Source organism: Pectinophora gossypiella, chromosome 3, assembly GCF_024362695.1.
Source record: "Pectinophora gossypiella chromosome 3, ilPecGoss1.1, whole genome shotgun sequence".
NCBI lineage: Eukaryota > Metazoa > Arthropoda > Insecta > Lepidoptera > Gelechiidae > Pectinophora > Pectinophora gossypiella.
This window is the reverse complement of record NC_065406.1, coordinates 13975744-14003391: the sequence shown is the minus strand read 5'-3', so window position 1 is coordinate 14003391 and position 27648 is coordinate 13975744. Positions and strand designations below refer to the sequence as shown.

The 27648-nt window shown below is 39.0% G+C and overlaps 1 protein-coding gene across 8 annotated transcripts in view; it reads right to left on the bottom strand.

Moving 5' to 3' along the window:
* Window positions 1–27322, bottom strand: part of LOC126382066 (FERM, ARHGEF and pleckstrin domain-containing protein 1-like) — a 72620-nt gene extending 45298 nt beyond the window's left edge. For 5 of the 8 annotated variants that reach the window (XM_050031761.1, XM_050031765.1, XM_050031766.1 and 2 more), the window contains exons 1-3: window positions 27066–27322; window positions 25957–26150; window positions 21449–21600 (exon numbers count right to left, since the gene is read on the bottom strand). In XM_050031761.1, coding sequence (XP_049887718.1) covers window positions 21449–21600; window positions 25957–26035 — 231 coding nt within the window. In that variant the 5' untranslated portion in view covers window positions 26036–26150; window positions 27066–27322. The other 3 variants (XM_050031762.1, XM_050031764.1, XM_050031763.1) reach the window with 3 other exon arrangements.
* Window positions 27323–27648: the final 326 nt, after the last annotated feature.

The following is a 27648-nucleotide window of genomic DNA, read 5'->3' as shown; positions in this document are numbered from 1 at the left end:
AATACTATCTAACGGGTAGGCGTTTATAGATGATGGTTTGGTAACTGTCATTAATCATGATTACACAGTTCTGTATATTTATCATCATCATCACTAATTTAAGAGCCACGCTCTTGTCATACAAAATAGTATAGTATTCTCTATACTATTTTAGGGAAAAATAGTACAGTGTTTTACCCTCTTGCCTTCCGCCCCGCAGTACTCTGTCTGACGCGAGGAATAGCGCCCGGAGTAGTCGTTATATTTATATCAGAAGGAATCCATAAAATCATACATCATAACGTAAAATCCCTTGTCAGTTATCTCATAACTACCTGTAACATTTTTATAGACGACAATAACGCCACGTACCATTCAATAAAAAAAAGATAGGATAGAAAAAAGCAAGACTTTAAGGCGTAATAAAGTTGACTGAGAATTTCAAATAATATTTTCGTACCTATGAAATTTTAGGAACCAGTTACGTGCTTCTTTATGTTAAGGCCAGTGTTAAAAGCATTTTGCCTTTATTGAAAACATTCTAAGGTTCGTCAACGTTTGGAGTCTAGGCACGAAGCAGCCGAGGAATTTGGAATTGGAAGCTGGGGCGCTTTTGTCAGCTAATATTTTGACGAAACATGAAACAAAATTGCATTTTTAATCTTCTCTCGAGGGAGTTGTGAGGTCAATGGCCGACCGAATCATCAACCCTAGAAATGTACTAACTAATCTGTGATTTAGAGCCCGCGTCCGGACTCGAACCCGTGGCCCGTGACACTACGATGTAAGTCACGCAATCGCCGAACAAGGTAAACACGGAAAGCCTTATTCTGAGTTATAATCAAGAGGAATTTCCCATCGCAAAAATATAGAATTGAAAATAATTTAAGAAAACTAAAAAATATCATGAATTATGCGATGAAAAATCACACTTGACATCAACTCCGAAGAATCATGGTGTGAATCATCCCTCAAAGTTTTCGTTATGATGTCACTAACACCTTGTATAATACGTATGCACCACAACCACTCGACATAATATGCTAAAACAATACGACCCGTGAAGGAATTTAAAAGCCAGCCGGCCTTCTGTAAAGGTCCACCTTTTTGACGTCATCGCGCCGTAAATAGCGGGAATAAAAATAACGCCCTGGCTGCTTAGCTTACTAGGGCGGACAGCAAGTTGCCTTGCTTAGGTTCTTGTAGTCATGCAAAATTATCAGCCCCAGTGGACTAGTGATTAGAGCATTGGACGCACGATCTGGGGGTCCAGGTTCGATTTCCAAAGGGTTCACTGTCGAAATTTGTGACTGCCCTTTGTTTGGCTAGGACTTTGCAAGCTGAATACCAGATTGTTTTAAAAGTAAGATGATTCCGTGCTTCGGAACGCACGTTTAGCCGTTGGTTCCGAGCCCAAACGCCTCCACCAACTTGCACTGGAGCACAACGCTGCGGGTATGCTCCATATTCCCTCCAGTTAATTAAGGGCAGGTTGTGTAGTGGGTGTATATAGGACATCTACCCGACTGCGGTGAAGTAAAATGAGGGTTATTACATGCAAAATACGGCAAATATTTCACGCCTGTACTCTTTAGTCTTTATAGGGGTGGACAAGCAATAAGAAGATAAACTCCAGCTAATTTTGATACGAAGTTTAAAGAAATTGAGTAATTACAAATTACGAAATTGCTTACTAATTTACCAGATCCGAATGATACTTGCCAGGCGATAAGGCTCACCTATCACGTTGTTCTAAGAGATAAAGCTGGGTGAAGCGTGAGTCAAGACTTTTTAGATTTTCTCTCTATGAGTTTGCCTAAGCACGAATGCGTGTTAACAAACATACAAGCACATTAATGGCCTATACATATACGTTCCGTAGCTAGGCCCAGGCCTCCCCTCGATCAGCCGGAGGGTGTATCGAGCATACTCCTCCACAGTGAGTGTTACAAAACAAAAATCCATTAAATACAATACTTAAATATCATTGTAAATCCATTTATATTATGTTTGTTGGTGAATCCAACTTATTCCAATACTGAATAATGGAAAGAAAATCTTGTTTGGAGTGTTTCCACATACTTTTCAGACAATCTCTCTACACATACAGATCATCCAGATTAACCATAAAAATGGTGTTACGCCACAGACTATGGCTCATCTGATAACTTGCCCTGCGTGCCCGGATACTTGCACGCGAGAGGGGCTGATGAGTGCCACCGAGGATGCTGTTCGAGTGGCGGAATACTGGGCTGAAGAAATCTGAATGCCATCGAAACGACAAGAAGAAGAAGAAGAACCATAAACAATACACCCTTATTTATGTGAAATAATCACATTAGCATAACTCCCTGTCCGACGGGGTACGACACCATTATCCTACCAAATTGGGTACGTATTTGAATATCTAAAATTGAAATACTTTACGTAAAAATACCTACGTTCAGAATCCCTAAAATCATTATACCTAATGGTTTATAATACCTTAGCTTATAACGCCGACTTATAAAATACCTAAGTTTAAAAAAACTAATGGACTAAATGTCTAATGTAATAAAATATCTACAGTTATAACACCAACGTTTAAAATACCCAGTGGTCAAAATACCTAAATGATGCATCACTCGTGAGCGTTTTTCTTAAATAGTAGTTCGGGCGCCGCGAGCAAAAAAGAGGGTGGACTTATAAAATTGTCTCTTTGTTTATGTTTTCGATATTTTGTGTCAGTTGTTAGTCAACCACTAGTGGTAGAAAATTACACTTTTATTTTTGATAACCATTATGTTGATTAAAATTTAATACTGTAATAGGTCGTGTTTCTTTTTGCTTATACCTTTTGATCTTCACATACTAACAGTATTTTGAATTTAGGTCAATAAACTTTGGGGTACATCAATTTAAGGGATTTTAAACGTAGATATTTCAAGTTTTAGCTTTATGAACTTAGGTAGCATAATCCATTTGACATTTTAAACTTGCGGTATTTTGAATTTAATTAGAAAAACCATTAGGTATAATGATTTTAGGGATTCTGAACGTAGGTATTTTTACGTAAAGTATTTCAATTTTAGATATTCAAATACGTACCCTACCAAATTACCTTGTCACACAGGGACTTTTCCGAAACGGGAATACGTCGAATTAAATTACCAAGTTTTGTGGTCTCATATTTCTTTGCTAACAATTTGATCTTCTTCTTCTTATCGTGTGGGTTGTGAGGTGGAATACCAGCCCCATCAACCCTGGTATCAGGGTTATGATTGAGCCGCCAAACCCCTGACATGTCTCATGTAACGATATTCACTTACATCAGTAAATAGTAACAGGGACCAACGGCTTAAGGTGCCTTCCGAAGCACGGACAATGGAGACATAAATGCAGGCGGATAGACTACAAAAACTTAAAAAAGTGTAAACTCGTCAACAGGCCCGATGTTATGTAGGCGACTTCCCACCTAACCCTGTTGAATAGGTGCGATCTTAGCCTATCCCTTTATATGCTCATATGAGAAACATAATACGCAATTGAGGTCGTATCTAACAACAAAAGATTACTTAAATTGGTCAGACGGCGCGAGCCCATCTAGCAGAGCGATCTGGCCATAAATCCCGCCCACTACAGACAAATCATTGCGCCCAATCATGTTATAACATTGCTAAATATAACTTACTTGCTACTATGTGGTAACGAATGGTTTTGGTACTTAATAGATACTACACTTAGTGAAGAGATTAAGTCGGTTGATTTTATTTTTATACAATATTTAGTTTGAAGAGCCGTGGTATCCCAGTTGGTAGAACGCTTGCCTCTCACTTTGAGGTCGCTGATTCGAATCCAGCACAGGCGTAAACCAATGATTGTCGAATTCATGTTTGGATCATAAATGGTTATTACGTGCTCAGTGGTGAAAGAAAACATCGTGAGGAATAATTCCCCCCCATCATCATCGCGTCCAAGCCGTGTCCGGCGACGGCGACTCCTAAATGTCTATCCCAGGTCGTTTTTATGATAGGCTCTAATGTGGTTAGCAAAACCGAACTTCGATTTGAAGGTTCGGCCACATGGCGCACAGAATAACTGGCCAGCAGAATTAAACGTATAGTTGTAGGAGGGCTTCTGTCGAGTCTTCCGTATTTGGCGTTTTACGTCAAGATCTTCTAAACGCTTCTCGGAGGTATATATCAAATAGGTCATATGACCTTAAACTGTATTGCTGGTTTTCCCTTCGCAGGTTGGAAGGTCAGACAGGCAGTCGCTTCTGTAAAAAGCCCTTCAGATTAGGTAAGCAGACCCTGTGAAAAACGGAATAATGCTAGGGAGGTGATGGTGGCAATGTTTAGTTTGAATACAAATTGCAAACAAGATCGCCAGACTCTAGGTATGTCTTGTGTCATTATTTGGTAACGTCTTAAGTTGAGTATAAGCTCGCCCCCTATTACTTGGGACTTAAAAATAGCTAGTGAGAAGTGGAAATGAAATGTCTTTATTAATTAAAACAGTTACAATGACAGTTACAGTTATGATGATGACTCCTTTTAAACTACAAAGTCTGTGTTAGGAGGCATCACTCTTCACTCCCAGTTAGATCTAATAATCTGAGTGGGGTGTATATGCTATACACTTCTGTCTACGCTTAAGGACATACAGGCGTGATACTATGTTATGTGGTGTTATGTTATCTTAAGTAGCATTACAGCATATTATAGTACTTGGTACCCCTTCATAATCATAAACACGGAAAGGTCGCACTTAGACAGAAAAACGTATCAAAACGTCATAATTATAATAGGATTTTAATAAAGTATGGTGTTATAAATGATGCTGTATTTCCTCTCCAAAATGATAGAATACAATTACGTAAGCGACAACCAGAGCATCTAAAGCAATTCATTTAAAACCGCAATATTACAATTTGACATTTACGTATATAAAAATTAGTGCGCAATTGCCCCGCAGACATATCCTAATTTTATTTTGTTACACCTGTCATTTTCTTATCCGCCGAAAAGGAAAGGGACGGATGAGTGACAACTGTTAATTTAAATATGAATGAATAACCCGGGCGAATAAAATAGGCATCTCACTCATTTGCAACCCGTCTGATGGGTGTTGTCAACTTAATTCTGTCGGGTTATTGGCCAATATCAAATTTTGGAAGGGTGTTTTAAATTTCTGCCTAAAATTGACATGTGTTCGATATATTTTATGCCTGTCGATTATCCGTCCCTTTCTTTTCCAGCGGACAAGAAAGTGACAGGTATAACTTAAAATAAAATTAGATGTTGTGTACAGGAATCAGCACCAATGTCAACAAATGTCAAGTAGCAATATTGGTTTTTTGGATGAATAGCTTCAATGTGGCCTTTTTAACCCTGACACAATAAAGTCTTAGGACGTAAACGACGTCAATACCGCTGGTTATATTCGAGTGAATCGTGGGTCTTCCTTCCCACGCTGATTTAAATTACAAGTTGAGACTTGGCTTATGTATCTGACTCTACAAACAAATAACCTTTTAGTTACGCTGTACCCATCCAAACCAGCGATAAGACCCCTGGGTCTGGAGGCAGTACCGTTAAGTAATTGCCATAAACAGTATGCAAGTGAGGTCAATAAATCAAGTTATTAGCATAAAACTGTTGTGTCGCGGCGGGGCATTGGCCGGGGGAGGAGTACAATAGAGCCATTGAGGCAATCGAACGAGTCAGCTGCTGGAGGCTTGGCATCTAGCCAGCTGGTAAGGTCTAAGGCAAAGGCATGCTTGCTATGGGGAGTCATCCCCCAAGGAACTATTCACCAGATAAGTAACCAATTGTTAGATATTTGATCAAAGGCAGCTGCCCTGGTGTCAGGGTTATTGTTAAGCCGTCACAAGCCCTTGACATGGCTCATGTAACGACTACGTACTTACTAAGAAGTAACCGGGTATAACGGCTTAACGTTGCCGGTAAGTATCTGATAACAATACGATGAGACTGTTTATCAGCGAGTGGTGCTTTAGAGGTATCTAATCAAACGATTCTGCTGGAAAACTGACAAGACACCAGCTTCTAAGGCCTACTCTAAATTTGGGACCACATAACTATATACAGTATCACTGTAGCGTCCCGTATCGTTTTATAAAGGCTGGGTACCATGACCGCGTCTACACTAACGATCGTGGTACGATACGAATACATTGTTTGGACGTGGAAAATGGTTGGGAATAAAGTTCTTTTCCTGTCGTGTGGGTTGTGAGGTGGATTATCAACCCCATTAACCCTGGTGTCGGGGTTATTATTTGAGCCGCCATAGGCCCCTGACATGACTCAAAACTATCAATGAACTGTGGGGCCACATTAGCAAAATAGGATAAAGACAAAGGCGGATTTGCTCATCTGGTGAACGAACGTCTATAGGAAACAATATAAGAAACTAAATCCTGACGCTACGTCCTCTCCGATTCCATTCAAGGGGAAGCTTCGGTAGATTCCGTTACTTTGAGGAATCATCTAGGTCACACTTGCTCAATGTGTGTTTCTCCACCAACACGCAAAGAAACATGAATGGTGGAATAAACTCCAATCAATGTGGGAAGACCTGTGCTTAACAACAGGGTCAACAGGACCTATTTAGGCAGTAATAAATAAATACAACATAAAAAATAACATCATCTCTAAACTTCTCCTATATAAGGAAAATGTCTGCAGCATAATCCGTGACACATAAATGCGGCAGTATATTAGCCGTAGTTACGTAACAAAGACGCGAAATTTTGGCAACTATCTGTGTTAGTGTGCAGGTCGCCTAAGAGGTAACCAGGGACTGGGTTGCTATCTCCAATCTCTTATCTTGTTACTCTTGACATGTTTGTAAATGTTTCTTCTTTAGTGTTTTTATAGCGCGGTTTTGGCCATCCAACAGGAAAAGTAAACATTTTTATTTGAGCCGAATTTTAACGTTGATGCACGAGATAAACTTGTGGTAGAGTAAGCATAGATAAAATAGAATACGTTAATGACTTACGTTAGCTCAAATTCACTTCTGGAGCTCTAAAAAGCAATATTGCTGTCAACAAATATCAAATCGCAATAGTTTACATACATCACGCCCTTTCATACTGAGTTGTAAACTTTTATTGCGAAAGAGAAATATCTCTCGTCTCTTTCGTACTAAAACAACTAAAGCTACTACTTATCACTGAAAGCTATTACACAGTTAATGAATATATAAATGATAAATTAAAATGAATAATTTTGAATAACATTTTATAAATTAAATCATAATAAACATATAAAACAATACTTAAAATATAAGTGCAATATTATTGTTAAAACCTTTAGAACCCTTGCCCAGGGATACGGTTGAAGACCTCAACGGTTGCAGAGGCGAAGATGGGAGCCATCGGTACGGCAATGCAGGACGGAAGGGGCAAGTCACAGGTACTGTAACCTGGAACCTGACAGAGGGCAGCAGTAACTGTCAGTACTATTCAGAGGCGGAGGACATGTATGGCTTTGTAATAAGACTACTCTGGGCGCCATCCCACTCGCGTCAAACAGAGTGCTGCGGGGCGGAAGGCAAGAGGGAAACCACTGCCCTATTTTTCCCTAAAAAAGTAGCATGAAAAATGCTGCACCGTCAAGACCGTGGCTCTTAATTGATGATGGTGATTATTGTTAAAATATAGTAACTATGATAAATATCAATTTTATCACTGACTAATAATTAAGTATCTTGTCCTCTCTACCATTTGCAGTGCCCTTACCGGGTCCATGAACACCACATTTTGTACGAACACATGGTCACAATAAAATATTTATATTTCTACGCGATGTAATATATCTCTGTCCTGTTATCAATCTAATCGTGCTTCGTTAAATAGGGTATTGTCGGTTTCGTTTCGCAGCAAGTAGTTAGTATTTATTTTTTCTCTAACAATAATGCATGAAATCTCCACATTATGAACGCATGGTTCTATGCTTCTATGCTGTTCTGGGAGCAAATAAAAAACATAGAACACGTTCAGCTGCTTGTCTTCCCGGGCATGTCGTAAAAACCGACAGAGGGATTGCGTCCTCTAACATGATGGACTAATGTTATGGGCGATAGGCTGATCCCTTATCACCATAAGGTTCATCATATCCATCTTAGGACTTCGTATCAACAGTGGCTGCAAGTTGTCTTTGATTACTTGTGGCTCTGCCCACCCCATTAGGGATTACGGGCGTGAGTTTATGTATGTATGTATGTATGAACGCATGGTTTTTATTTTCATACATTCCGTCGGCGACTGCCTATACCAGTTGATGAACGTGACATTATACATTTTTTACAATGATTGATGTGGTCGTTAAGCTAAGTCAGAGTTCGAAGTCTTTGGGGTTTAGGGAAACGACAACATTGATCAGTAAAATCGATAGGGTACTTCAGTCGATTGAAAGGAATGAGAAAATAGGTAATCAACACGTGTTTTGTATGTTGTATGCAATGACGTATATTTGATTTGATTTACAAGTCGACAGCGCTATGTATATTATTTGTGGGGAACCGAACGTAGCCTGAAAAGTCCTTCACTATTGTGTTAGTAATATTATCACGTACTTGCAAACGTCGGTATTTTGCATTACAAAATGTAGGTTATACGTTTGCTTACAAGAAGTTTGTGTCTAGGCCTTCACGCTGATAGGTGTTTTGAGGACTCACGCATTATTAACCAGTACAAGGCAGGAAAGGAAGTAAATAAACGCAATGAGTTATATGGTATATTGTCCCAATAAGGGAGCGAGCCTATTACCATTAACCGACCATAAATCCTGGAAACCATATTATGATATCAATTATCTATGATCCAAACATGAATTCAACCAAGGGCGAAAAAGTCATCTTTGATTCAAAAAAAAAAAGACAAAAAAAAAAAGAAAAAGTAGAATTTGGTGATACTATTTTTATGCACTGTAATCTGCAATGTACCTAACCTGAATTGATGCAATAAACGTTATTATTATTAAAAACATAAAGTCGAAATTCAGTGGTTTAGAACCAGAGCCGGAATTCGTACCCGTGGCCTGTGGGTTCGACTGTGTGACTTACACTACAATGTAAATAACGCATTCTCTGAACGGGGCTCTCAAGGATTTCTAGTAGATACTGTTTAGTTTAGCATAGCTGGCGAGGAATGAGTCTTCTTCTATCGTGTGGGTTGTGAGGTGAACTACCAACCTCATCGACCCTGGTGTCAGGGTTATTATTGAGCGGCTTAACATCGAACTTACTTACATCAGTAAGTAGAAACCGGGACCAACGGCGTAATGTGCCTTCCGAAGCACGGATCATCTTACTTTTTGGGCAATCAGGAGATCAGCCTGTAATGTCCTAACCAAACTAGGGATCACAAAGTGATTTTTATGATATGTCCCCACCGGGATTCGTACCTGGAGCCTCCGGATCGTGAGCCCAACGCTCAACCACTGGACCACGGAGGCCGTTAAAGCGCCGAAGACAGTTGAAAAGTTCTTAATTAAGAATATTTATAAAATCAGTTTGGCACGGAAGACAAACAAAGTTAATTACATAAGGGAAACAAGAACATGATGACCGTCATCGTGAGCCCAACGCTCAACCACTGGATCACGGAGGAATGGGTGTATATACTATACACCTCTGCTACCCCTTCGGGGATACAGGCGTGATGATATGTTATGTTTAAAGTTTACCTAGCCAAGAAAGTCAAGAAACCAACTTTACTTTTGGCGTCTAACTCACAGTTTGTATTCTCTAACAATTGAATTAAATTGCGAAAGCTATAATTTGTTTTCGCGTAAAAGAATAACTGGAACTTCGCTTTTAAGAAAATCATGTCTTTGGCACGAATACTTGATTTTTTGCTTTTTTTTGTACTTTTCTTACTTCTTTAAAGGGCTTTAAACGGTAATAGTTCAGGGGAACTATTCGTAGAAAAGACGAGACCTTTTCTACTGAATAGAATTCAGGGCAATATCTAACAATGTATTCTGTATCTGAAGAATAAATTGTTAGAAATTGTTGTTTGTTACAAGTTGAATGTTACCAACACAGTTCTAAAATGTATTCCAGAATAAATGTTTAAAATACATACATAAAACTCACGATCTATTTCTCTATTTTTTTTTCTATTTCTCTTTTGTTTTGTATTTTGTTTTTTCCTGTTTGTGCAATAAAGTATTTGTTATGTTATGTTATGATCGTAATTCCAATAATCAAAGACAACTTGCAGCCACTGTTGATACAAAGTTACTGTTTAAAACAAACTATTATATAAATCAACGTGAAATGTAATATATAGGATTTTCCATTACTTTTATTTCTGTTGGTCTGCCCCCTTGAAGCAATTCATCTTAATAGCAATATTGCAATTTTACATTAAAATTTGCGCACATATAAATAAGTGCATAAATCGCGAATATATCAAAAAGCAACTGTTTTTAGATGAATTGATTTAATGTGGCATTTAAAACCCTTTTGTTCTGTGTCCTCACTTCGTCTTATTTCAATTTGGGTCGATCCTATTAATCTTCACCAGGACATTCTTCCATTCGAGGTCTATTCTATCTATTACCTACATCTTCAAATAATTTATTACAGATACACATCTGTGGTCCTGCGGTTCATCGGCTTGCTTCTCAAACGGGGAGCGCTGGTCCGAACCCCGAATACCGGACTTGCACCAATGAGTTATTCATTTATCTTAAGAGCAGTTTTCACTAACAGAGTTGGTTCGACCATTATAGACGGCGTTACGGCTCACCACCTATCACGTTGTCTAACAGAAACCTCGGTGTGGTGTGGATATTTAGGTATCCTAGCGATGGATGTACCTCTGACTACCCCAACTGGGATATAGTCGTGAGATTATGTTATGTTAGATAGACAGACATATTTGAGAAAGTTTGTACCGCAGCTGTCGAGGAAATAAATCCAGTTAGAGTCGAGCATGCACAGAACTGTTCAAAATGCGCGTCGAGTCCGTCTAGTGATGTCGTGAAAGTCGCTCGATGTAAATATTATTATGATTACATATCACAACTAGAATACCAAGTCAATGGTCGCGCCACATCACTCGAGAAATATGTCGAGAAGGAAATGTGCCGACATAATGAGGAAAAGTGATTTAGGGTCGTGGAATATGTAAATGCGTAACGCCTAACGCGTAAAGGCTGTATCAACAGATAGAAGATAACATCGATCGTAGAGCATGGTTCAGGCATTGTCTGAGTGTGCTCTATCTTAAGCCACATCGTCATTTATAATCACGGAATCGTGCTCAAACGCCAAACCAACCCAATGATGGGCTTTCTGGGCAATGTTGAACAGTTCTCCAAAAAAATGTAGATGGTGCTATCCAACACCTATAATAATATTTAATCCGAGCAATGAGGAAATATAATTAATTACCTATTTCCTCATTACTCGGGTACATAAGTGTACAAAAACATAATATAATGGCATATAGAGAAAAACACATACATAAACTCAAGTCTATTTCCCACCGGGGTAAGCAGAGACTATAGAATTCCATTTGCTTCGACCCTGACACACTTCTCTTGCTTCCTCCACATTCATCAATCGCTTCATACACGCACGCCGGTTCAGAGTAGATCGTATTAAACCTTTTCTAAGGACATCTCCAATTTTGTCGTCGTAAGTCCTTCTCGGTCAAAAAAAAGAAAAAAAAAAAGAAAAAAATCTCGATAGTTGTTTCATTTTTGTATAGAATTATGTTCTTACCTATATTGCTTCTCTTTATTTTAAACGGGATAATAATGATTGGAAGATGTGTTGTGATTGAATGAAGTAACAAAGGTTTATCATTTCATACAATGCAATCCATTCGCTGAAATTCATGATATTAGAAGGTTAAACAAAGAATAAATTGCACATTGTCATCTATATTTTTGTTACGTAACTTGGCCTGGAAAGTCCCTCGTTGAAAAAACATTCTCAGTAAGAAAAGTAACTGGCAAGTTACCCATCACTAGCCGCATAACTTCCATAACATACGCGAACTAGGTCCTGTGTTAAACTAGACTTCCGATTCCAGATAATGCCTTGTGTTCGGCATGCTAAAAATAGAACAGCGAATGGAAATCGTCGATAGCTGAATAAGCTCCATTTTGCGGGTATAGGTATTTGGAATTCCGTGGTTTACGTTCGTATTCCAAATTCGGCCTCGGAATTGGATTGAACTGTTTTCGTATTTTCTCTAATAACAATTTCTGTATTATAATTTCAGCAATAAATAATAGTATTTCTCTGTATACAAAGTGATACTAGAAATACGATAGGCGAAAGTTATTTTTGTAGAAATGTAATGCAGAGAATAATTTAACTTAAGTGAATGTTTCATTCGAACCTGTACTGGAGCATAGTAGCGGAATATGTTTCCGATTGATGGGAGAGTAGGTTATCTAGTCTAACTATGTATGAACGTTTCATATCCGCAATCGATCTAAATGCAACCAACTGATGGTATATCCAGGGCCGTCTTTAACTATGCTAGGGCCCATGGGCAAACAAGAATTTGAGGCTATTTAGGAAAGTAAACAAAGCGAATTATACTAACAATTTGCTCTCTCTTTATTTAAGAGCTGCGCTCTTATCGGTGGAGTAATCGCCATTCCTCTCTTCTTCCCGCCAAATCCTTTACCTCCTGATACGACACGACCTGCACCTTCTCTTTTATTTGTTTCATACAATGTCCATTTTGTTATGGGGAATCAAATAAATAACTTAAAATGTCATTAATTATATTAGTATGCTGCTGGCCTTTTGGTTCATTTTTTTTGGCTATAGGTTAGGAATTATTTGAGCCGAAACTTGTTTTTGCGAAAAACTTGTAATGTGCCCATTAACGTCATATATAAACAAGTAAACTACCAATCTCTGTAATAATAAAACGTCCGCGCATCTTGTCAATAGGCGACGGCGTGTCAAGATTGCATTTAGGCGCAATAGGCGTAATGACCACAGACCACACTGTACAACCGATATTTAACTTTATTTTAACAGCCATAATATTTTAATTTGAGGATTCGCACTTGTACTATCTACATAACTTAATGTATATGTATTTACAACACGGTTCGGACATCCTTAACGATTGTGAGTCTTTTTGTTTATAGTATGTCAGCCAACGTGCCCTACTTTTTTGAAAATAAAATGTGTAGGAGAATTTTTCGATACTTTGGGGCCCCCGAGGATAGGAGGCACGGGCCCTGTTTGCCCTTATGGTAAAAACGGTATTGAGTATCTATCTTAATGGAACATTTAACGATCTCTCTGCCAATGCATCACCAAAAGAAAAATCCCCCGACATCGGGCAAACACCCAAGAAAGGTGTCAGTGACACAAAAGAAGAATGCACTGACATTCCATTGGTTCTAAGTTATGTAAGACTTACAATAGCAAGAGATATATTTTGCTGCTTTTTGCTTCTTGTAGTGGCAACACACCCTGTTGCCACTACAAGAACTAGTAGTTCGGGACGTGACGTGCCATGATAGAAATCTTCTACTCTCATGTGGGTTGAGAGGTCGTTGACCGCCCTCATCAGGGTTACTATTGTACCTCCAAGCCCCTCACATGATTCATGTAACGTCTATGTAGTCTTAAGTAGATAAATAGAAGCGTATCATCTTATTTCGGACAATTGAGTAATCAGCCTGCAATGCCCGAACCAAACTGAGGACCACAAAGCGATTTTTGTGATAGGCCTCCATCGGGAATCAAAGCCGGGACCTCCAGATCGAAAGACCGACGCTCTAACCACTAGACTTCGGACGCCTGACGGGATTGACTTTTCGTAATGCGCGTCGAATCCATATCTCTTCTCTAGTTCTTCGCTTCGAAGTAAACAAGGAAACACCGACGCGGACCGTAGAAGGGGCGTGGCTTCCACACGTTTCGTCTCTGCACTCCCCCGTCCAGCCCTACTTCTGGGGAAACATGTCGTTAGGGGTTTTGCACAATAGCAGATACGAAAACAGCGGAGCATAGAACACCGTTTCCACTGATGCGGAGCGGAAAGAAAAGGAGGGTTTCAAACCATATAAATATATTGTTCAAACGCGGCACTTTTTGTCTCCGCCTCTGTGAAAACACAGCTTGGCTTACATTTTGGACCAAAGCCAAACGGTGGCAAGCGTTCACTGTTGAAAAAATCACTGAAATGTGCCCGGGGCGACACCGGATCGCTATTAAAGTTGGAAATTACTTCTCCGAGTGTAATACGAATCCTGCGGAGTCCTAGTGCTTCGGGTTACTAAGCCTGGTTAAAACTGAATTAGTAACTTAGCACTCAACTTAGTACTTTGTACAGTCTGTGCAGTCTAATGGCCTGATCGTAGATCAAACAGGATAAGTTTCGTTCCAAAACGATCATGAAGATTAAGTATGTAACCGTTACATAAGCCATTTCAGGGGCCTACGGCGGCTCAATAGTAACCCTAACGAGAGAAGATAAAGATTTCACAATTCTCAAACGGCAAATGAACCAGTGTTCGATTTCAGGTGCTGTTGGATGGCACGATATTTGTCGTTCATAGTCACGTAAAACCCCCTCCGGTTGATTGAGGGGTGGCCTTTGCCCAGCAGTGGGACGATTATAGGCTGTTTATGTTATGTGAGTATGTAAAAGTTATAGTCGTAATGTCTAAAACTTTGGCGTGTGGTCCGGATACTAAAACAAAAATCTTACAGTAAAACATAAAGTGGGGAAGTGTGCTTTAATCTAGAGGAAAAGGCCACCAAGTGTGCATAAAGAAGAAACCGAAGCAAACCTCTAGAGGACTAATTTAATAACCATAACGTTGTATCTTCCACATAAACTTCGAGCTCCACACAATATTTCCATCAAAAAAGTTTCGAGACCAAATAATTCCCGGAACTAGCAGTCCCCGTAGTAAACTAGTAACCCCCCAAACAATACGTCTTTCCAACGTAGTAGGGCTCATAAACAACAACTTAGCGAGTATCTTCACAACGCGACCGTGGTATTGCAAGGACGTGCGATTTTAGGGTAAGCTTACCAATATTATACCACCATATAAAAAACGTCGTTTGACCATTTTTTGACAATGTCATTATTTCGTACACTTTTCATAGACATATTTTGAAAATTTGTTAGAGCCGTGGTAGTTGGAAGAATGCTTGACTCCGAGAGACCGCAGGTTCAAATCCAGCACGGGCACAAATGTTTTTTCGAACTCATGTTTGGAGTTTAAATAATTATCATGTGCTCAGCGATGAAGGAAAAGCCCCAACATAGTAGTGATGAAACCCACATACTTGAGAAATGGGTTCTTGGAGGTAATTGACCTAACCTGTAAAAGGCTTGTTTTCCACCGGGTTGGACGGTCAGAAAGGCAGTCGGTTCTGTAAAAAATCGGACCTGACAAATCTTCTGGTTCGGTACCTACGCGTCCCTGTAATAAACAGGATAACGCTAAGGAGATGATAATATTTTGACAATTTGTAAAATGTCTATCTCGGCTACCATATACCCTAGGATATGCCAAAGAATAAATACCGTGCGCTTGTATAGTCGATTTAAGTATTCAAATCGTCACATGTTACGATATCGCACGAATCGCGTCGCACCGTGAGGTAGCCCGCCGACGTAGTAGGGCTCATAAACAACAATTTATGAAGACAAAGGAAACTTGCCTGTACCGCCTTTGAGACAGACACTTGATTGATCGCGCCCATGTTTGGTAAAGAGTTGAGAAATGTACGAGATAAACATCGTCGTTGTTTTTGCTTAACGTTATGCAAATTTTCCTCTGATGTTTAATTTTTTTGATCAATAATATCTGTATCTATATATTTGTGGATCAGTACAAATAACTTCATGACTTATCATGAACAAGCTACATTTAAACTCACCTTTCACCATTCGCCTGAACATACCCATTATGGTTACCCATTAAAAGTGGCTGCAAGTTGACGTCTGAAAAACTCTATTGGATCGCTAACAGAAACTCGTCGTCAATCCTCGTTTCGGAAGTCTTATCTAGTTTATCTAATGCTACACCCGAGCAAAGGCTTCCTCTTGGCACACCCGGACGCGAAAATCGCCCGGAAACCCTACTCCAGTTCGTCTCGGCCGGTGGGGACATATTGAACTAGCATTTCTAATTAAGCCACCCGGAGACTACACAAAAATTTCATTCTACCGTGTGCCGCCTAACGCGTAAGTATGAGCGAGATAGAGAGTCCGCGCGCTCTCCCCTAACTCTTCAACTGCTTACGGCCATTTAAGACTAAAGTAAGATCCGTGGTCGGCGCCCGATACGAATTGGTGCGGGGCGGAGAGTTACTGGGGGGGGGGGGGTTAAAATGGCCAAGAAATTCATCTAAGAAAGCAATATTGCAATTTGACATTTGCGCATATAAAAGTAAGTGCGCAATGCAAACAAATGTCAAATTGCAATATCGCTTTCTTAGATGAATTGCTTCGATGTGGCCATTTAACCCCCCCTGTTCTATACGTAGTATTATGGTATTATTTATTCAATGACCGTAGTATTTTCCTACTTTCTGATTCAACGCGATCTCCGGCCAATCCGCCTACAAACCTTAAGATTGTCATAACGAATTTTTCGTGTTCTATGTCGAAATCTTAAATAAATGAAGCCCCAGTCTTATCACAGGACAGCAAATAACTCGGCACATTAAAACTAATGCAGGTATTGCCAAATGTATTACAGCTGTCTGTTGGGGGATTGTTAAGGCTTTGCCGAAGTTAGTACCGAAAGATATGGCAGGCTCGGTGGAGTCGGAATCATAAATAATTGTGCGGCGAGAGGATTTGTTGACTAACTGGGCGCGGGCTTCACGAAGACATCGTATCGGGATATATTAAAACAACAAAACAACTATTATGGCCATTAAAAAAACTGTAAATGATAATAATTATTAATAGGCAAGGTTGTAGAGTTCCGTACGACATTAAATCTTATTGACTTTACTGCGAAAATGAAGAAAAATTCTTACACACTTTTGCGACGGAAAATTCCAGTTGATATTAACTCAGAATCATGGCCTGAATCATCTCTCAAAGTTTTCGTTACGATGTCATTAACACCCTGTATTGGAATAAATATATAAAGAGCGGCCTACAACAATTCACGATTTCCGGGTTTTTTTGGATAAAGAAAATCTCTCTACTATTAGGTATATCATTAGAGTAGGGATAGATATAATAAATGAATTAATATCTCCGTATCTCTTTATTGAAGAACAAACAAGTTTACATACCCTGTATATTGTGGTAGTATTCTGGCATTCCATCTTTACGAATGTATTTCTATATTGTTTATGAATATACTTATTTTGTACGGCACGAATACTCCTTATCGAGTATCGTTATTAGTATGACTATACTAACAATGATTATTTCACACACTGAACATTGACTTTAAGGTCGTATACGTAGAATGACAATGTTTAAGTAAAATGGCTATTGACATAACATAAGCTCACGCACGACTGTATCCCCAATTGGGCTAGTTGTTGAGAGACATCCATGGCATTATGAACGTATGCATTGAGCTTCCTGTTAGACCTACGTAATTACTAAGGGGTTAGCCGTATCACCGTCTACAATGATCGACACAGAACCACAAGGACAAGAACCATTCCAAGGACCCTAATTAGGGTTAGGGCCGTGTATTAAGAATTAGGAAGTAAGGGTCCCAAACCGCACCCTGGGTCCTTGAAATCGTGTCTTGTAAGATGAACCTTTCATAGGACTTTTACAGGTCTAAATAGGGAAAATATCGACGAAATCTGATGCCCGCTATAGAAAATTACCGATCATCCCCATTAATTTTGTGAAAGGTTAAGAAGATTTTTTCCCGAAGTTCAATCGAAAATTATACGTATCAGTATTTTTCCTTTATTATAGTAATATATACCCATAAAAATGCAATTGCGAATCGACCATAGTCTGTCTGTCTGTTACTTTATCTTTGACGTTCAACCTTTGAGACGATTTAGATTAAGGGCATGGAGATAGTTCGAGACCTAAGGAAGAACATAGGGTAGCCGGAAATCACCCCTAAGGGGATGAAAAGAGAATATCAAAGACGTGACGCGCGCGATAAACGAAGTCCACTCCAATGTCTCGGGCGAAAAGTTAGTGTAGAATATTTTCGTCGCTTCTGTGTCGTCAGCAACATCAGATAGACATGTCGAAGTCGGTGTCAGGGTGCGAGTGACGCGATGCCGGGGGCTTCCTTCCATTTTCCTTAATGCTCCTCAAGTTTCCCCGCCAAGACTCAAGCTTACATAGTATATTATACTTATTGAGGTATGTTGGGGAATACTTTTAACGATAAAAGCTGGTATATTTCTAATGAGAAATATAATAGGTACACTGACGAGCAAAAGTAACGGCTCAATTACTAAAAACGCAAAATGACAAACTACTCAAGATACTAGTATTTTCACGATATATAAAATTATGACCTTTAAACTACTATGACATTAAAGTATACCAATTCGCTCCGTTAACATAATTATAAATTAATACGAAACTTGATGACCGGGAGATATGTCACAGAAACGCTGTATAAAGGGCCCACAGGGCCCGCAGAATACCAGCGTCGTGGCTCACGCCGCGACTTATGCTGAGCGAAGTCCTTTTATTCCGGACTCCACCGCAGATGATCGGGCCGTCAGTGCGTTGCATTTAGAATACTTTGTTTTATTATTATTGTTTTTATGAATTTGGTTTGTTTTTCTTTTTGTTTTGGTATTTTTCTTATTTTTTTTTGTCTGTGTACTTATTGATTTCCGTGTGGTTTCTGTCCTGTGTTAAATGTAATGTACCTGTCTGTCTGTGTCTGTGGTGTCCGAAAGTAATAAATGTTTCTTTCTTTCTTTCTATAAATCATCTTATCAAGATGTAAATGCCTATGAGTCTTTATTCTTATATCTTCCATAGTTTATTACATATGAGATTGACTGGTTATTGGTTACGAAATATCATGTGATTGGCTTATTTGAAGCATTTTTATTCTATCAACATAATGCTTAAATGCATTGATCGTATATAAACAAATAGACTACCAATCTCTGTAAAAAAGCATCCGCAGCGCATCTTGCTACTAAGCAACGGCGTGTCAATACACTGTATATCCGACAATGCTCTTTATTTTAACAACCATAACTTTTTGATTGCAGGGAACGAACTTCTACTATCTACATAACTTAATGTATACGTATTTACAATACGTTCGAACACTTTTTTAGAATCAATCCTTGGCGATTGTTGAGTCTATTTGTTTATAGTATGGCAGTGTTTAAATTATAATATTCAAATAGGTAATGTATCAAAGTCATCAACAGTGACTATACAGTGTCAACGCTGTAAACAGAGTAATTAGACTGAACGCGAGCAATTAGTGACTGGCGTATTCTGTTACCTTTGTCTCTGGTAGGGATTTATTGTGGAAAATTTGTGACAGGAATGTGAAACATGAGGTTTGACGACTTACCATCTATCACGTCGGTCTAACAGACTCGGTTCATCTTGCGTAAGCGTATGTCATGTTAATAAAATGGTGAAGTATTATCAATGAGAGGAGCTCGGTGGCGCAGCGGTAAACGCGTTCGGTCTTCGATTGTTGAAGTTAAGCAACTTTCGCAAAGCCGGTCATAGGATGGGTGACCACAAAAAAAAAAGTTTTCATCTCGAGCTCCTCCGTGCTTCGGAAGGCACGTTAAGCCGTTGGTCCCGGCTGCATTAGCAGTCGTTAATAACCATCAATCCGCACTGGGCCCGCGTGGTGGTTTAAGGCCCGATCTCCCTATCCATCCATAGGGAAGGCCCGTGCCCCAACAGTGGGGACGTTAATGGGCTGATGATGATGATGATTATCAATGAGGATAAAAACTGCCAATTTCTCCCACCAGGTGTCGCTACTGTTGAGTGTTCTTAAATTTTGACAGTTCCCCATACTATTAGTAAACAAACATATGTTTTGGTTATATTTTACACTATAACCATTTGCGCAGCGTTTGAGTGTTATATTTATTCCCTAAAGATCGGGAAAGACGAAACTTAGAAAAACATATTTTCAATCAAAACTGCCTTTTTCCCACTGATGGCTTTTCTTTTTCGTAACTCATCCTTCAGACGGGATACTCATAGACTTCATGCATGCTTTGCGCACTTACTTTTATATGCGCAAATGTAAGTGCACAATGCAAACAAATGTCAAATACCAATATTGCTTTCTTAGATGAATTGCTTCGATGTGGCCATTTTAACCCCCTTGGTCTTGACCTGGCCTTTCTTTAAAACATCCAAACACAAACAGCCTTTATACGTCGCACTGCTGGGTACAGACCCCTCAGTCAACCGGACAGGGAAAACATCCAAAAAAAAGCAAAAATGCACAGCTATATTTAGTCAGAATAATCGAATGATAAGTGCAAATTAGTCGGTAACTAGGTCGATAGGAACCACCGGCAATGCAGACGCCGAATTCAATTTCCGCCCCTCAGATACTCGGGAAAATAACTCGTGGTGGAAGCCATCTCGTCTTTTAACGATGCATCCACGGAGTTACTGTTTAAAAAATAATATTTCCAAACATTGACGAGCATCATCCGATAACTAGAGTTAGGTACTTAACGATTTAATATTGCAGGTCATTTATAAAACTTATTTTATTATTTAATTGATTAATTGTAATTTTTACTAACATAGATATAAGACTTTTGTTACTAACAATTGCTATGGGAAAACACCCGAAATATTTTTTTTTTTTGTTTTTATATTACTAAAGAGTGCTGGCAGGTATTTTTATACTTTTTAAATTTTGAATTTGGAATGTTGGGAATATCTAAGCAGTTTTCTTTTTATATTTTTTCATTCATTATAAAAAATCGGTCTGATGCTACCGAACACGTGATCGAATTGGAAGCGTATTAGATTTATAAAGCCATGACTTAATTATATACATTTTTAATGGCCAGTGCACTCTACACAGAGCCGTGAAAATTTGTGGAATATAAATTCACATTATCTCCCTCAAAAAACAAACTCTCTTAAACAACACTGCTCCGTACCGCCCCAACACTTTGGAATAGCAAAGATATATATTTTAAAAAAATTAGGAAGACTTTATTCTACAAATCGCCTTATAGCAAAAGGCTGGTATGTGCCTTTTTGAAAAATCATTCGTATATGATTTTTGTTAACCTCGCAATAGATACTTACGCTAGTTTCGATTTAGGTAAAAAATTGTGATCTCAATTTTTACCTGGAATGAAATTAATTTAAAAAATCGAGGTTTTGTTGAGAAAAAAATGAGAAAAAAATTATCAGAATATGATTTCGCAAAATGGCGCTTAGAGTTTTACTATAAGGCGACGAAATGGATGGTATTTTAGTGACCATGGGGCCTAGATGACATGTAAATGTCAGTGATAAGGTGCTCACCTGTATCTGGAACATGGAGATGGTATCGTCGAGCATCTGCACGCGCACGGCGAGCATCTTGCCGCCCTTCTTGGGGGTGGCGGGGGGCGTGCGCGCGCCACCGCCCGCGCCGTCCACGCCCGCCGGCGTCGACGCCGAGTGGTGCATGCGTCCTGGAGATCGGTAGGTTTGTTATTGTCGCCGATGTAGTTCTCTCGCTTTAAGCGGTTATTATACTAGCCACTGAACCCAGCCAGTGATGTGCCGTTCCAGAGAATGTTCTCACTTTGTTACGACTGCGTACTTACATTAGTAAGTAGATAGTAACCGGGACTAACCGCTTAACGTGCCTTCCGAAGTACGGATCATCTTACTTTCGGACAATCGGGTAGTAAGACAGTCCTAACCAACCTAGGGATCATAAAGTAATTTTTGCGACGTCGCTGCTGCGTATCGACTATGTTTTAACGTTTATTGTTAGCTAGAATCTTGAATTTCTCACGAAAAATCAAGTTTGACTAATGTACATTACTGCAGCTAGGTAGGGCCAGCTCGATGTTCTGTTACAAATAAATTATGCATTTTGGGCATATATTTTTTTATATATTCGTACGATTACTCGGCTGAAGAAATGAGAAAATAAAACTAGGAACTCAATAATGTCGAAGATACCGCTACTTTACGACAGCTGGGACAGTCCGATTTTATAATATTTTAAGACTTCGAGAGAGCACCCCCTATCTCGAAACTTCGCTAAACTGAGAAGGGTCGAACCCGTTATCGCAATCACACTTATAGCTTTATAATAATTGGGAAGTTCGATATATTACATCGCATATTAAACTGGGATTAGTTGACTAAAGTTTTTGTTAGTTGGCTAAATATAATTATATTTAATTATTTCAAAGCTTTTGGCGGTCCTTGTTGCCGTTTTAGTCCAGGGCCTGATGCCCTACATTACAGTTTTTTTTTAATAAGTTTAGCAATCAGCCCTTTACAAAATATGCCAACAATAAATGCAACTTGTAATTACACCCTATTTATATTTAACATGGCATGGTTAGAGAAAATTTTTCTCGTCTTTTTCCTACTGAACTGTATAGTTACGAAACTCTACGAAAATATATTAAAAGGTCTTGTGTATTATAACCTGCAGGGCAATAAGTCAAATATCGACTATTATGCAAGAAGATCCCTTCTTATCACAGGAAAGCTAAAAACCTTAGTATGATCTGCTATTATTTATAAAAAAAAAACCCCTTTTGTATGCAGTTTGAAGAGAGGAAGGGGTAGACCTAGGATAACATTTATGAAACAAATAAAAGAGAAGGTGCAGGTCGTGTCGTATCGGGAGGTGAAGGTTTTGGCGGGAAGAAGAGAGGAATGGCGGTTACTCCACCGACAAGAGCGCAGCTCTTAAATAAAGAGAGAGATGCAGTATCTTACGAAAAGTAATGATACAATTGCAGCCTATCACATAAAATATACATTGTCGGTAAAGTAGCTATGGAATTTGAGAAGAAGGAGAGCTATTGTAGCTATCGGTGTGCAGGAGTAGTAGTAAAAGAGTGGGGTTGAAACGGCGACAGCGGTTCTCATACAAGGCCTAACCTTTCCAACCTCATTCTTCTATTCCGTGCTAATTTTGTTAAATAGTCATATATCTACCATAGAATCAAAGAGCATAGTGTAACTGGCCTGGAACAATATAAACGGAGAAAGGCCTTAGACGGAATTCTCATTATATATTTGGCATTTTAATAAACCCGCAGATTTCACTGTCATTATTTATCTGATCCTAAACTTATCCACCTATCACGTTGGTCTAACAGAAAGCTCGGTAAAGCGTGGGTGCTTAGTCCAACTTGCGATAGATGTAGGTACCTCTAATTACCCCAATTGGGAATAAACTTGATCACTTTAAGCGACGCCGTGTGGTACCAATAAGTGGAGCAGTTCAAGGACCTGAGGCAGATAAAGGCGCTCAGTGATGTTCCCGTTGTAAAAACTCTTTAATAATAGACACTGGCTGATTTTCTTTTTCAAATTGTTCTTTTTTGTACTCTGATTTCATCTGCCTATTGGTTACGTAATAAAGCACTTTTTACATAACTTTTGCGCATGTTTACTGTCGGGAATGATCCCAATGTCGGAACATCCCGGGAATAGCGCATCACCGAACAGGATACACAAGAGGTATGTACGGTCACGAACATTAATATGTATACACTTTGGTACCATGTCACATTAACTTTTTTGACAAATTGAACTGTAAGTCTCATTAAATGACAAATATGTTAGAGCGACAGAGTCCTAAAGTGGGTACATTATATTGCTCATGACTGTACCCAACATTTATTTATTTAGGGAAGTTATTGAATTACACACATACACATAAGGCGGGTTAAGCAGAGACTTGACTTCTCGTTCCATATCGTACTGATTTACACCTCTTACAATTTTCAATAAGACACAAATCGCTGTAGCAAAAACAGATACGTCAGTTAGCAAAGTCAGCCACGATATGCTTCAATCCTGACATACTTCTCTTGCTTCCTCTACAACCATCAATAGTTTCATATACGCACGCGGATTCAGAGTAGTAGAACGTACTAAACCTTTTTCAAGGACATCTCCAATGTGCTTCCTTCTAGACCCTCTGCCAGCTACACGAACAGCCTTCGCCATATATTGTACTACTATATAAGTATACATATACTTACACTGCTTTCATACATCATACATACATGAACTCACGTCATAATCCCTAGGCTGGGCGGCTAGCCTGCATGACATGCATGCAAGAGAACTTACACTCTAGATGCGTTGTTCTAAGATCTGTCGGTTTTTACCACAGGTTTTTTTGTCAACTATTGATATATAATATGTAACTACAGTTGTCAATTGTGTACTTTCGAAATGCGATAAATCATTTAGGTCGTGCCGAGGTGTGTTTACATTCTATCACAATACAAACAATAGACCTCTTAAGGAAAAATTTCAAGACAAACATGGAAATTTTAACAGAACATTCATACATAAGTTATTAAGTAAATTAGTCATTGTTCAGTGGCGTGCCTACTAGTGACGAATGAAGTCATCTGTCATGAACAAAATGATATCACCAACAGTTATATATCCGTTTTTAGTGTATTTAAATTATTATGAACTTGAAAGTTTATGAAGTAATGCTTATTATTCATATTTTTGTTTCATGGTGTTCTTCTTCTATCGTGTGGGTTGCGAGGTGGATGACCAACCTCAACATCCCTGGTGTCAGGGTTATTATTGAGATGCCATAGGCCCCTGACGTAACTCAAGTAACGACTACGTACTTACGTCAGTAAGTAGTAACCGGGGCCAACGGCTTAACGTGCCTTCCGAAGGACGGATCATCTTTCTTCTGGACAATCAAGTGATCGGCCTGCAGTGTCCTCACCGGGATTCCGGAGGCGAGACCACGGAGGCCGTTAAATTCATGGTTTCATGATAGAAACAGACATCATAGAGTATACTATGTGTTTAGCATATAATAAGGATTCAAGCTGTCCTATCAATATCCAGGCAGTCACACAGATACCAATCACACCCATAATACCTAATTGTAAAGCAGAAATACTGGTTGACACGTAATAAACGATCCCGCCGACCCAATTACTCTACCCACAGAGGCTAATCAGCTGGCGCCAACACTTTAGGACCCCGCTATCGACCCCGCCGGCGTGGACGGCGTTTTCCCTTATTCAGCGCTTATCCACTGTGGTCGATTAATTCTTTCAAATATAATCCTCTCAGGCGACGCCGTGAGCCGAGGTTTGCGTTAATGCCATACGCGGCAAATCTACGATAAGTCACGTCAAGAAATACTCATTGACAGAACTAATAAAACAAAAACCGCAGTAGTTATATACCGCAGTAGTAGGACATCTTGGTGTAGCGCGTCGGACATGTTTGCCGAGTCGCGTGTTCCGGATTTTTATGCCGTGATCAGAGCGCGTGTTGCGTCCTTCTGGTCTAAGCTGAGGGTAACCAAAAACGCTATCCTTGAAAGAATATGTGAGGATATCTCCAGTCCTATTCTTAGTCACTGGCTGCACTTGCACCAAAACGCAAATTTTAAATAGCTTTGTATTGTATTATATGATCTATTTTTATCATATTATTATTTGAAAATCACGTTTACACTTTAACTATTTTATTTTGTATAATTGGATTTTATATTTTTATATTGTAATGGGTTTTGTTTTTGCCTTTAATAAAAAAATACTATTATTATTATATCTAAGGTTGCCAATTACCTAACACTTGAATAAGTAAATCTTATTGTAAATGTTACCTTAGTTGAATGTGATAAAGTAGGTACCTATTATATTATATAGTTTTATTACGAGAACTCCAGCTATATCCTCGTAAGGCCCGGATTTCCAGACACAATAGTTAAACAATGGGATTTGGATTTTAAAAGGACTTTGGGCCTTACGACCATATTACACAAACCTGAGAAATTTAAAAAAAAAACTTAGACTCACCAGGTAAAGTATGGTATCCTATGGTGGACAAATGCCCAGTGGAGTTGCAGCTGCCGGGGGGGAGGTCTGAGTCCATCATAGTGGTGTCTCCTCACTCAACTCTAATCCTGAATTCTGCACCATTTGGCTCTGGGCCATTATAATATTTTTGGTTGACATTTACTGGGTTGTATTCCTCCAGTGTTTGTTTTTATCTGTGGCCAAGGGAGAATAATATTTTTAATTTTGCAAAAGGTATTCAAAAGAGGCTTCTGACTCAATCTCAATAACAATAACCAAAAAAGTTTTGTTCAACTATAAGAAGTATTTTTTTTATTGGGGTGTTATAATTACCATTACTGAACAACTCTACTACTAATTGGCTATTTCTGGTACAGTTTTAATCACATCAGTTAATAATAAGTGTTTAATTAATTGCAAAATAAAATTAAGACAAAATTCAACTTAATACCTGGAAATTTAGTTTTTTAAAACTACCTATAACATCAAGCTTGTCTGGTATCTTCAAATAAGTCAGTAGATAGGTACCTTTTAATAAAATAATGATAAGAGGCCCAGTGAAAGACAGGTGTGAATTTGATTTAAATAGTCTTTAAACAATCATTTTATTGATCAATAACTTAGCGATACATAACTTAGCGAGAGTTGATAACTTCTATCTCTAAATCCTACCTCATCCTTTGAGATTTACACTGTATTGCAGGAATGTCACTAGCCTCAAAACTCAAATTTTCCCACTGTACACAAGATATAACATTAAAGTAACACTTCCAACGCTTGCAAATATGAAACGAAATTTTGCAAATTAAGTTATTGCACCCGCGATGCAAACCGGCGGCGCCCTACTTACACCCTCGGACATAAATAGTTAGCTTCGATGCAATAACCAGAAAATAGGTCAACGGAGGTGTGCCCCGGTCGCCCCGAGAGAGACAAACGCACTGCCTCCAACCACCGCGCCGCATAACAATCTAATAAGAATGCTGCAAATTTAATTACCCATTGAAGAACTACGGCTTTACACCCCACATTGTACAGAATAATTTACGACCCTAATTTTCCTGGCCTCGTATACCGCAAAACATTACTATAAACACATCTTATCTTACTTTCTAACGCTCGGAGATGAAGGAGAGGAACGACAACGCAGAAGCCCCGACTCCCGACTTGTCAACCGCCAGGATCAAGTCATTGATCTAACTGATCATGTGATGCTGCATCACTTTTACGCACCTTTGTCACAGAATTAACACATAACACAAACTCTCTCGCGATATTTCAATAGAAATGTGTCAAGTTTAGTCTATTATTACTTAAAATTCACTTAATAATCGCTTTACACACCCAACAAGCGCCTAGCGGCCATATTTATTTACCTTCTCTGTGTTGCCATACGTTTGCACTTGAATGAAAATTTCTACCATTTTCGTATTTAAAAACCGGTACTATAAAAGAAATACAACAAAATCGAATGTATGAGAGCACCACAAAATAACGATTAAATTCCGATTCGTGTCATGAAACTAGAAAGTCTTTAGTCTATGTGTAACTGTCAAAGTGATTGTATTGTCGGCTTTTTGGCGGGAGGCGGGAACGGGACAGTTGCTTTCTTCATTGAATAGTCTAAATAATTAATACGAAGTGGTGTTTTGTGGTTAATGATCGCATTAAGTTAGTCGGAAGACATTCGCG